The sequence below is a fragment of the Delphinapterus leucas genome, chromosome 7 (genome assembly GCF_059928025.1).
Source record: "Delphinapterus leucas isolate spDelLeu-1000000601 "Yukka" chromosome 7, BTC_Dleu_Yukka2, whole genome shotgun sequence".
Lineage (NCBI taxonomy): Eukaryota > Metazoa > Chordata > Mammalia > Artiodactyla > Monodontidae > Delphinapterus > Delphinapterus leucas.
The window spans coordinates 1,640,113-1,651,066 of NC_143135.1; the positions used below are offsets into that span (position 1 = coordinate 1,640,113).

Below are 10,954 nucleotides of genomic sequence, written 5' to 3' on the forward strand. Positions count from 1 at the left end.
GGAGGGGCACGAGGCTGAGGCTGGAGAGACGATGAAGGGCACTTTCAAAGTGTGCATCATAACAGGCCCCTGGAAGCAGGGGAGCCTCGCCGCCACTGAGCACGGCACCTGCTCAAATCCCAGCTGAAACTATAGTTTCGCCCCTCACCTCCTCGTCCCCTCCACGCCTTTCCTCACGCCCCTCGAAATTTGGGTAGCTTTGCGCCAACTTGGTGGTGCCGGGGCAGCTGGCTCTGGCACCTTCCCACGCGAGGGCACAGCGCATTAGGGGGTGGAGATCAGACCCACCCCTAGCCTGGCAGAAAGGCGTTTGTGGGCGTGGGCATTAGCCGGAAGCACTCCCTGCCAGCTGGAAGGTGGGACTCTTCGGAGGGGGTGGAGAGTGGGTAGGGCCTCACTAGATTGACACTTGGCAGTCACTTGACACCCTGGCATGCCAGTGGGCGTGGCACGGGTAAAATGGGGGCGGGGCATAATGGGGAAAAAGCCAGGGTTCAAGAATGGTCAGAAAAATCTTTCTTCATGGGCTCCCAACACAGCTGCAACACAATGCGGCCATGTCCGTCCTTCTTCCAGAGGCAGAGGACTCACCTGGGAGTTTTCTCCCTTCCCTAGTGACATCTGATACTACCCCCTACCCCCTATGTGTGGTGCTGGGCACCAAAGATGCTGAAGCAAATGGAAGGCGGCAGGTAGCGAGCAGCAGTGTCCTGCTCACAGGTACCCCTGGGTGGGACGACTGGGGCTCACAGTCTTTTGAGCTTGGTGGAAACTCCAGTTGAGGCATAGACTCGGAGGTGTCAGAAGCTGGTGGTGGTGGTGGTGGGGACCCAGATAGAAGTGCTGCCTGATTATAGACTAAGTCTCACTGGGAACTTAAACTTTCCTGAGCCTTCAGGTAGAGCAGGAAGCAGATCAAAGACTCACTAAGAGGCAAAGACACGTGCCGTTCCCAGAAGACCACCAGTCCACACCCTCCCTGTGCCCCTGCACCCCAGCTTACCAGCCTGTGTTGGGGGTTAATTCTCCCCTCTCCCTTTGTCTTTCAAGCCCTCACCTGAACTTCCTTCCTTAGCTGGAGGTATACGTCATCTGGTGGGAGGACAGGGCTTTCAGTGGGGAAGAGAGTCAGACTTGGGGGGACTCAAATCTCGTGGGGGTGTCCTAAACAAAATGCAGATGCCCCAGAGCCATACCATCCTCTGGGAGGAGGGCAGGTGGGCCTCCTCACTGGTCTCTTGGGTGGGGAAGGATGCAGGGATACTAACGGTCCTGAATCAGGTCCAGGGCACGGAGAGGGGACTCAGTGTGAAGCAGCCCACAATTGGGGGGATGCAGCAGTCACTTGCTCACGCTGGCTCTGCTTTGGGTTCTGTGGCTTTGGAGTCTTCACAGCCTGTGCCACACACCTATACCCGCCCTCCCCCCCCCCCGACTCCAGTGTCCACTGCCGGATGCCCAGGTGTCACAAGGAGCTACTTGCAGGTCCCCACAGAGAAACTTATCTGGGACTTCCCAAGCCTCAGGTGGGGCTAGGGAGGGTGAAGGGCTGACCCCACGTCAGATAATGGGGTTCCATGGAAGGCCCACCAAAGGGGGTGTCTTCAAATTGAGAAGGTGGGCAGCTAAGGGGTTGAAAGGGGAGCAGCCTTTCAGACCCACAGATCAAACTCTTGGAAATGTGGAACCTCCCACCCCTAAAACAGTGTATCGAATCTGAGCTCTGCCCTAGTGTGAATCCCCATTTCTGGCACAGCCCCAAAGGGAATCACACCAATGCAGGGCTGTTTTATTCCATCAGAGCCTTCTTGAAGCCCAGAGTGTTTAAGCAAAGGAAGGCGAGCAGAGAAAGGGTTTCAGGGTGGGGAGCACCCATGGGGGACTAGCTAGGCCATGGTGCCACTGAGTCAGGACTAGAAGTGTTGTGGGTGTGAGGGCTGTGACCCTCGACATTCCATGTACTGTCCATGGTGGGAACACATGGCCTATAGGGGATACAGGGTAGTGGGAGAGAAGGGACAAATTCGGGGTGCACCTCACAGCATAAACGTCACTGCCCCACTGCCTCTTAGGCCTGAGAGAGGGTTATCCCATCCTGGGCTTCTGGTCAGATCCTATTTATGCCTGAGAGACTTAAAGGACCCTTAGAAATTCCCTAGTTTCCTCCACTTGGCTGCTTAAGTGGCCTCATGCTGACACCTGGTGGTCACTTCTAGAATTACAGCGCCCATCTCAAAAGTTCTTCGGAGCGGCAATCTTGGGGCACCCTGGGGAGAGGGCTGGGGGCAAAGTGATAACATTCTTCCTGCAAGGGGGAGACCCCCTGCAGTGTCGGGGTACTGGTGAGCTCTGCACCTTTGCGCTTGGATCTGAGGCTCTCCTCTGCCCCCCGCCCTGGCATTACAGAACTGACGGTGGAAGGAGGCCCAGGGGAATTCCTCTCTGGCGGTTCCGATCCCAGGGGTGTGGCGAGGTGGTGCCTAGAGCACAGGTTAAACCCGGGACGCCTTCCCAAAACATCCGCTGTGTTCTGAGAATTAGAGAAAACTGTATTATGTTTATATCAGTAAAATCAGATTCATTACTGAGAGGCTCTGGAGCAGAACGTTTGGGACCCCCATCCTGAGGCAGGGTCCCCGAGAACAGATTCAGGGGCTGAATCTTGCGCCCGCGACCCACAATCCCCGCAGGGCTTTCCAAATCTGACCCGAGCCTGGCACCTTGTGGCCACATCGAGAAATGCACCCGCAGCCTCAGAAAACACCTGGCTGTCCTAGAAATCAATATTGCCACGAGGATAACAGAAGAGCCACTTTACCAAACCTGAGAGCCGAGAGAAGAGGGGGAGGAAACGGAACCCCCATGCTGAACTCACCAGTCGTCCCGAGAGCCCCGCACCACTGGGACCCGTCTGACCCGGCCACCTCTGTGCGGGCAGCTGGAGAGGCCAGGGTGAGGCCACCCCAGGGCAGCAAGGCCACAGTGGGAGGGCCAAGGGCTCATGCTGTACCCCTCACAGTGCGGTGTACCCAGAAGGGGAGAGGAGTGGGCAGGAGGGGGCCTGGAGGCTGAGCCGGCTCAAATCCCTGCTCTGCGGGAGGACCCGGGCGAGCCCGGGCACCCCTGGGCGGCCACGTGCCTCTGACCTCACAGGCTTGCCATGCTGGTGCCTGAAAGCCCTTAGGTCAGCGTCCAGCACAGACCATGTACTAATACGTGTTTGTTATTGTTCACCATTATACTCTCTCAATGCAAAAGGATGTTTGCCCCTGACTCCCCTGACCGACGGCACTAGAACCTTCTTTCCTGGGTGTTGGTAGCTGAGTCATGGCCCCGGCTGGTCCTGGGTAAAAGCGGCCACCTGAGAGGACTCTGGAGTTTGGGGGGAGGGGGACTGGCCAGGCAGGGAGTCTTGCCCTGTCGCCGGGCACAAGGGAGCCCCAGATCCCCTGGGCCATGCACATCCCTTCCCTCATCCTGCTTTCGGCCTCATTCAAGATGTGTGAGCCCTCCACGACCCCAGCCCCGGGCCTCCTCCCTTGGGGAGCTGTTCTTCCTGGCAAGCCCCACCCAGCACCCCGACGTGCCCACAGGCCACCCCTGCTGGTGAGGAGCTGCTCCTTTCCCGTGGAAGACGCATCAGTGGCCTTTTGCCTCTGCTGCCTGGAGGGGCAGCAGCCTGTGGAGCACGAAGGCCCAGAGAGGGGAAGTAACGTGCTGGGGATGCAGAGCTAGAAGCCGCAAGAAGCGCCCTGCGCCCGTGGTCCTCCCTCGGCCTTCCTCACCTACACGCCTGGCCCACAGAGGACAGCGCGGTGCATGCCGGGCGCGTGGAGGCAGCCTGAGACCACGGCCTGTCCTACTGGGGAAGGAGCTGAGAATACAATTCAGAGGACCTGCGGACACCATGGCAACGGGCCTGGGGGGCTCCCCACTCACACCCATCGCCCCACTGGACCCTCACCACCAAGGCGGGAAGAGTCTCCTTGGGTTCCCTTTTGATGGATGAGGAAACCGAGGCTCAGAGATGTTATGTTACTTTCCCAAGGCCACACAGCCATGGGCAGCAGAGCAAGGACTTAATCCCCAGGTGCCTGGCTCACCAGCTCTCACCCTTCAGCCCTGAACTGGCCCGAGTGGACCCTCCTGCTGACCCCAACATGCTGAGGGCGTTCGGGAGGTGAGGCGTCCACAGGACTTGACCCATTGTGTCCTCCAGACCTCAACCGGCACCTTCTTTTTGGCCAGGGCCTGGAGGACGACATCTCTGTGTGAACGCGGCTCCCAGTGTGGCTCCAGGGAGGGTGGCATGGGCTGTATGTGCCCCACGGCAATCCCTGGGCTCGGTTTGCACCTTCGGCCGTGACAGCCAGATGCGGACACAATCTTAAGGTCTAAGCACCTGAATGCGGACACAGGACTCTTCCTCCAGGAAGCCTCCCAGCCTGCCTGGTCTGACCTCCTCTGATCTGTGCAGCTGGAGTTGGGGGCCCCCTCAGCCCTCCCCTCTCCTGTTTTTCCTCTAGCTCTTCCTCCCACCCGGAGTCTGGCCTCTTTGCCCTCCCCGTTCCCACAGCTGGACCCGGGTCCAGGAAGCAACCCCAGCAGGTGACCAAGAGCAGACCCATCATGTAGGCCTCAAGGGAGGAAGCCCATCTCCCATCCTCTCCCTCTCCCTGACCCTTGGAGGGTTTCTTGGACAGGCTGAGTTTGTTGGACCTCAGGTGGGTGCCAGGGAAGGCCAGGGAGACCATGGAAGGCTATGGAGGACCAGAGAAAGCCAACAAAGGTCACAGAGGGCCAGAGAGGGCCAGTGAGAGCCAGGAAGGGTTAGGAAGGGACAAAGCCTCGGGTTCAGAGCCAGGGCCCCCATGTTCACCTCCTCCCAGCCCTGTTCTTGCTGCCCGCTGAGCTACCACGCAGGCCTGACCCGCAGCCCAGAACCTGAGGCCCAGAGAGGGAAGGGGATTTCCAAGGTCCCCCAGCAAGTGGGCCATGGGTGTGGGAGGGGCAGGCAGGGTGCCCCCAGGGAGGCCAGGCTGGAGCAGGGCCAAGTTCTGAAGTGAGGATGGACTTTGAAGAAGAAAATCGTATGCTTTGAGACGCAGTGTGAACGGCCTCAGGCTGCAGGGCTGCCGGGCGCCGGTTCTGTTTTCCAAAAACACAGATGGACTGGGCAGGGGGTCAGTGAGGCTGGCGGAATGCGCTCCTTGCCCCCCTCCGCCCCCCCATCCCCGCCCCACGAGGTTCTGATGGGCCAGCAGCGTGGTCCACATGGGGCTGCAGAAGGCGGGGCACCCGGAGCTCACAGGCTCTGGACCCCCAGGCTGTGGAGGCCCACCTTCATCCCTGGCAAAGCACAGAGCCAGGCTTGGCTGGGAACGACCCTGTGACCTTGACCCTGGGTCTACGTCTCTGAGCATCTCCCGGTGAAGGGAGCCTGGGAGGCAGCACCCACTTGCAACCCCCTCCTGAGGCTCCAGGGGTGCCCCCAATATCCCATATCTCAGCCCAGTGCTTTGGAGGGTGGGGATTGTGGAGTGACGGACCCAGGCCCAGCTTCTGGGGACAGCCTCAGGGACCCATCTCTGGGCTCCTGGAGACTCTCCCAGGGGTCTCCGGGTCAGACCCCCGACAGCAGCAGGTGGCAGGAAGTGGGAGGTTTGAGCCGAGGTGGGGTGGGCCTGGCGGGCTGCCTGGGGAAGGGGTTGAGCTGAGGACCGGGGGGTTGGGGGCCGGTGCTTGGCTGGGGAGTGGTAGGGAGCCACCTCCGCTGGTCTCCACTTTCGAAGGACTCTGCCTCGCTGTTCCTGCACCAAGGCCAGAAACAACAGTGCCGGAGGGAGGGGCGTGGGCCGGTGCCCCACCACCCTGCTTGTCTGTTTGTTATCTCCACGGCTCCCAGACCCATGACCACCCCCTACCCCCAAACATTCTTTCTGGAACTGACCTCTCTCTACTCCCAGCACCGGGAGGGGGAGATGGGGATGGACATGGGAAAGAGCTAACCCTGACCCAGCTGGACCCCCGCCAGAGGCCTCCTGGGCCCAGGGTTCCTGGCCCCAAAGCCCCCGCCTCACGTGAGCCTTCTGGCGCGAGTGGCCAAGGTGGCTACAAGCAGAGCGAGGGGCCGCCTGGCCTGACGGTGACAGCCACCCCGCAGCCCCCAGCCTCAATTCCCCCAGGCCCTGGAGACCCTCAGCCAAGGCTCCAGCTCGGCACGGGTGCCTGGCTTGCTCAGCCAGGATGGGGGCCCTGGAGGAGGTCGGCCCCAAGGACTTCCGGCCCCAGGTCTCTGATTCTAGAGGGTCAAACTCTCACTGGAGACGTTTCTAGAATGTTGGGGGCCCGGAACATTTGTCCAGCTGCTCCCCCAGGAAGCCTGGGTCCGTGAGGGGGGGGTGTGTGGGCTTGAATGGGGGGCTGAGACCTCGGCACCCTCTCCCCTTCCTTAGCCTCATGGCCTCCAGAGCCCGGGGAGGCCAGCCCGTTGGGCATTCCCCGGAGCCCCTGTGCCTGCTGGCAGGGGGGAACGCGGGCGACGTGGGCAGCAGACCCCTGCGGAGAGGACCACTGTCCAGGACAGTAAGCCCAGCGCAAAGTGGAGTGTGACAAAAGCGGGGCTTTGGCGCCCTCTGCTGGTTCTGTCTGTGAATGACCGCTCTGACCGCCTTGCCTGGCGTGGACGGGTGCCCACCTGGTAAAACCGCCCGCGCAGGGGACCCAACCCTGCCAGGGTCCCAGGGCAGGCTCCCCAAGGTGGGGACTCGCAGCCTAACTGGACACAGACACCGGCCAGGGCTCTGCCGGGGCTCTGCCCGGGGGGCCTTTTCCAGATCAGGCCACTGGTTCCTGGTCTTGTTCCCTCTTCCCAGCCTGGCCCCCACCAAGCACCAGGCCCACAAGGGCAGAGAGCCCACCCCAGCATCCTTGCGTCCACCTCCCATAGCCCTCAGGATCTGCTCAGGCCCGGAGAACAGCGAGGACAGTAAATATTTACTGCCAACTGGAGAAGGCAAATACAGCCCCAATGGCCAGGTGGAGCTGCCAGTTCATCCGTGCCAGGAGCAGATGCAATCCGGGGAGCCAGCCTGGAGGCAGCCACACAGGCAGAGTGTCCTTAGTGGGTGGGCACCAGAGGGCCTGACCCCAGCCTCAGTCTCCCCATTAGGAACACAGGGGCAAACAGCACACACCCGCCCCCCACGGCATGCGTGACAGTGCAACACGGAAGACGCAACAGTGAGGGAGTGGAACGTGTTGGGGGGGCTGCTCTCAGCACTTGGACCCCACTGCCCACGTGAGGGTTACACACGGGCCTGCACACCGCTGACAGCCACCGCCAGCCGCATGGGCCAGTGAAGCCCGGGTCCCAAGGGCAGGCCAGGTCTGCCCTCCAGTTCCCAGAAGGGGCGGAGCCTGGGCCTGGGTTGGGTGGCAGAGCCCAGGTCTGCGGGCCTGGCTTCCGTGGGGCGATGTGGGGGGGGGGGGGTCCAGAAGTGGGGGCACCTGGGGTTCAGTGCCCAGGGCGGTGCCGAGCAGGAGACTGCGTCCGATCCCGCCCTCACCCCCGGGGCCCTGGCGGCCCTGGGCAGCCGCTTCTCCTTCCCTCCGTGACCCCATCCCTGCTGGGTGTATGGAGGGCCCCCACCCCAACTGTTCGAAAACACATCCGCTGGTACCCAGGGGCTGGTGGGAGCGGCTGGGGCGGGGGCGGATCCTGGGCCTCAGAGCGGCAGCGGGTCTCAGGAGGGGAAAGCAAGACAGGCCCCAGCCCAGGCAGGGCTCCGAGGGCCACGTCACGCCCTGACCCACCGCGTTCCCCACCTGGTGGAGTCCTCTCCCGAGCCCCCCGCACCACCCAGCACCAGCCGTGCTGAGAGTCCTGCTGGCCGGGATGGCCCCGCCTGCCCCGGGACTCCAAAGGCCTCCACCCTCTCCACAGAGCCTGTTGGCACCTGAGGGGAAGGGGAAGCGTCCGAGTCGTCCCCAGGGTCTCACTGGCTGGCAGGGCCTTGAGGGCAGCCTGACTCCAACCGGCCCACTTCCCAGCCCCAGCTGCATGCAGCCCAGCCTCGGGCACCCACATACCTCAGCTCCTGCGGGGTGCCCCTGCCTCTACCCGTGCTAATGGGGCCGCCTGGGTGATCCCATGGGCAGCTTGCCGCTCACCCTGGCCACCCCCCCTCCCCCTCCTCTTCCGGGTCCAGTGTCCGGCCATCCACCTGCCTGCCCAGCCCTGGCCTCCACTCCAGGGGCGGGGCCTGCTGGGGGCCTGCAGCGTCTCCCCTGGGGTGGGGGGACCAGGGTGAGAGCCTCGGGGTCACAGGGAGGGCCGCCCAGCCGGCTGGGTACCAGGCCGGCCTCTGAGTGGTCTGCAGCGACCGGGGCCCAGGCAGCAGCCCCAGCCCGGCCACTCCGAGCCCTGGCCCGGGCGGAGCCTTCAGCAAGCCTGCAGATTGATTTGGTCTCTGGGCGGCCGGCAGGCTGGCCAGGCCTTGGTACGGCCAGGTCACCCTCTGACCTCCCGGGCTGTGACCAGCCCAGGCACCCCTGGGCTCTTTGGCGTGGCCAGCAGCGGCCTGGGCGGGTGCCCCACGGAGCCACCCCGTGCAGCAGTGGGGCACTGAGGAGTGGGGTGTCAGGGCCCCCGAAGACAGGAGCTCACCACCTTGGGGGGTACTGCCATGGGCCCTGGTGCCCGTCTGCCCGCACATCTGTGGGCAGCCAGTGCATGACGCAGGGAACAGAGAGGGGTCTGGGGCAGGGCCCCCCGTCACCAGGGCCTGAGCAGGTGGGCCGGCCTTCCTCGCCCCCACCCCCAGCAGCGCCTCAGCCCCCCAGGCCACACAGACGACAGCAGCAGGGCTCATTCAGGGGGTTTATTGACCATCAGGGGTGCGGGGAGCGCAGTGCTGGGCCGCCTGCCTGGAGGGGGCGCCCGGCCGGGCCCTAGTTGCAGTAGTTCTCCAGCTGGTAGAGGGAGCAAATGCTGGTGCAGCACTGCTCCACGATGCCGCGCTTCTGCGGGGGCCCCTCCAGGGCCGGGGGCTGCAGGCCGCCTGCACCGGGGCCTCCACCCAGCTCCACGGCCCCCACTGCGGGGAGAGACGGTCAGGCAGACGGCGCTCCCCTGCCCACCCTGCCCAGCCCTGGAGCGGGACCCTGAACAGGTGCCCTGGCGCCCATCACGGGCCTGCCCCGCCCCCTCCCCTCCCCACAGCCCGCGCAGGACGGGGCCCTCTCCCAGGGTGACGGGGTGTCTCCCACAAGCACCCCCATCGCCGACACATCACCCTGAGACCGTGGGCACCCAGGACTTGACTCACTTCAGAAGATTCCTCCCTGGAGCTGCCCTCGGTGGGGAGGGGAGAGAGTGGGGCCAGGGTGCTGGGCAAGGCCGGGGCGAGAAGGGAGGGGGGGAGGGGCAAGCCCACCCTCAGGCGCCCTCCTGGCTCACCCCCAGGGAGCTGGTCACCTTTAGGATGTGACCAAGAGGACATCATTTTCCTTTTTAAAAAAGTCCCTCCTGACCTCCCACTGGGTGCCAGCTGGAAGCAATGGGGCGGCGGGGCAGCGGGGCTCACCCTGCGGGCTCTCCACCTCCCGGCGGGCCTTGGGCGTGTAGAAGAAGCCACGCTCCCCGCACACCAGGTACAGTGCCTCCACCAGGTGGGAGCCGCACAGGTGCTGGTTGACGAAGGCCCGGGCAGGGGCGGGCGCCCAGAGGGCCAGCAGGGCCAGCAGGGGCACCAGGCGCATCCACAGGACCATGGTGGGGGCACGAGGACCTGGGGGACAGGCGGGGCTGAGGCCAGCGAGGGGGCACCCGGGACCCCCAGCCAGTGATCACCCCCAAACGCTCCAAGAGAGGAGCCCACGCCCGCCTGCCGCTCAGTGGAGCTCGGGCCTGGGGCCCCGATGCACAGGACCCCAGCGGGGCCGGCCCGGACCCGGGCTGACGCAGAGCCCGCAGGCACAGACCTGCTTGCTGACGGCCTCGAGTGCAGCTCGTCCCGAGGGCTGGGGGCTGCTGGGCCCCGCCAGCTTTATAGCCCCTGACCCCTCCACCTGGCCCATTAGGGCCTCAAGTGGGTGGCAGATGGCTGGGGGCTGAGGCTGCAATTTCTGGATCATTTCCCCGCTGCTGGGTCTGCAGGAACCTCTCCTTGGTCGTCAGCACCTCTTGGGGCCACAGGGTCATTAGAGTCTTAACGAGGGACCTAATGCCAAGCTGTCCCCGCCCACAGCTGGGGGCAAACGCCTCCACAGGAGCCGCAGCCCACCCGGCCTTGCTTGGGTCCCATCTTCCATGTTGGTCCGGGGAGTGTGGCCAAGAGAGAGGACCCCTGCCCGCTGTCCCTGGGGCTGCCCTCGGGGCCCCAGAGGTGGTCCAAGGCCATGGGTGGGCAGTGAGGGAGCGTCTCCTTGGCTCACGGCCCCAGCCTCACCCACCCCAGCGCTGCGGCCCGCTGACACCCCCAGCTCCCTGGGGCACTGCCGAGGGGGCTGAACTCAGGGACCTGCAGCCGTGAGGCCCCTGAGGCTGGCCCCTGTTCCTCACCTTCAATGTAGGGGCCACAGGACACGTGGGTTGGGCCCCGCCACACCCCGCCGAGGTGGCCTCTCGGGCCCCATCCCTCTTCCTAGAGCCCTGCCCACCCCCCCGTGCTGACCCCTTTCAGACCGGCCCCTTGGCCCCATTGCATCCTTTGGCTGCCATTTGCGCTGAGCCCCTGTGGTGCCTCCAATCCCCTGGACAGGCCCCTGGAGGGAGGCCCGGACCCTAGCAGCCCCCCACACCGAGGAAGGGGCTGGACCCTGCCTTCCCAGGGCACCATGATGTCCGGAGGCCCCTCTGCCACCAGGGGAGATCTGGGGGCCCCTTAGAGAGAGGTGTGCAAGGTGGAAGGCTGAATGACGGAAGTCCCCGGTGGGAGGGCAGACCCCAGGG

At 64.1% G+C, this 10,954-nt stretch overlaps 1 protein-coding gene across 1 annotated transcript; it reads right to left on the minus strand.

The window, feature by feature from the left end:
* Nucleotides 1-8,948: 8,948 nt before the first annotated feature.
* Nucleotides 8,949-9,774, minus strand: INS (insulin). Its single transcript, XM_022591055.2, has 2 exons — nucleotides 9,588-9,774; nucleotides 8,949-9,098 (listed from the first exon to the last, which is right to left on the minus strand). The coding sequence occupies exons 1-2, from the start codon at nucleotides 9,772-9,774 to the stop codon at nucleotides 8,953-8,955; spliced, it is 333 nt and encodes a 110-aa protein (XP_022446763.1). The 3' UTR covers nucleotides 8,949-8,952.
* Nucleotides 9,775-10,954: the final 1,180 nt, after the last annotated feature.

Coding starts and splice junctions, on each gene's coding strand:
- INS (XM_022591055.2), bottom strand. CDS start 9,774: ATGGTCCTGTGGATGCGCCTGGTGCCCCTGCTGGCCCTGCTGGCCCTC. Junction 9,099..9,587: donor GGAGGTGGAGAGCCCGCAGG/GTGAGCCCCGCT, acceptor CTCTCCCCGCAG/TGGGGGCCGTGGAGCTGGGT.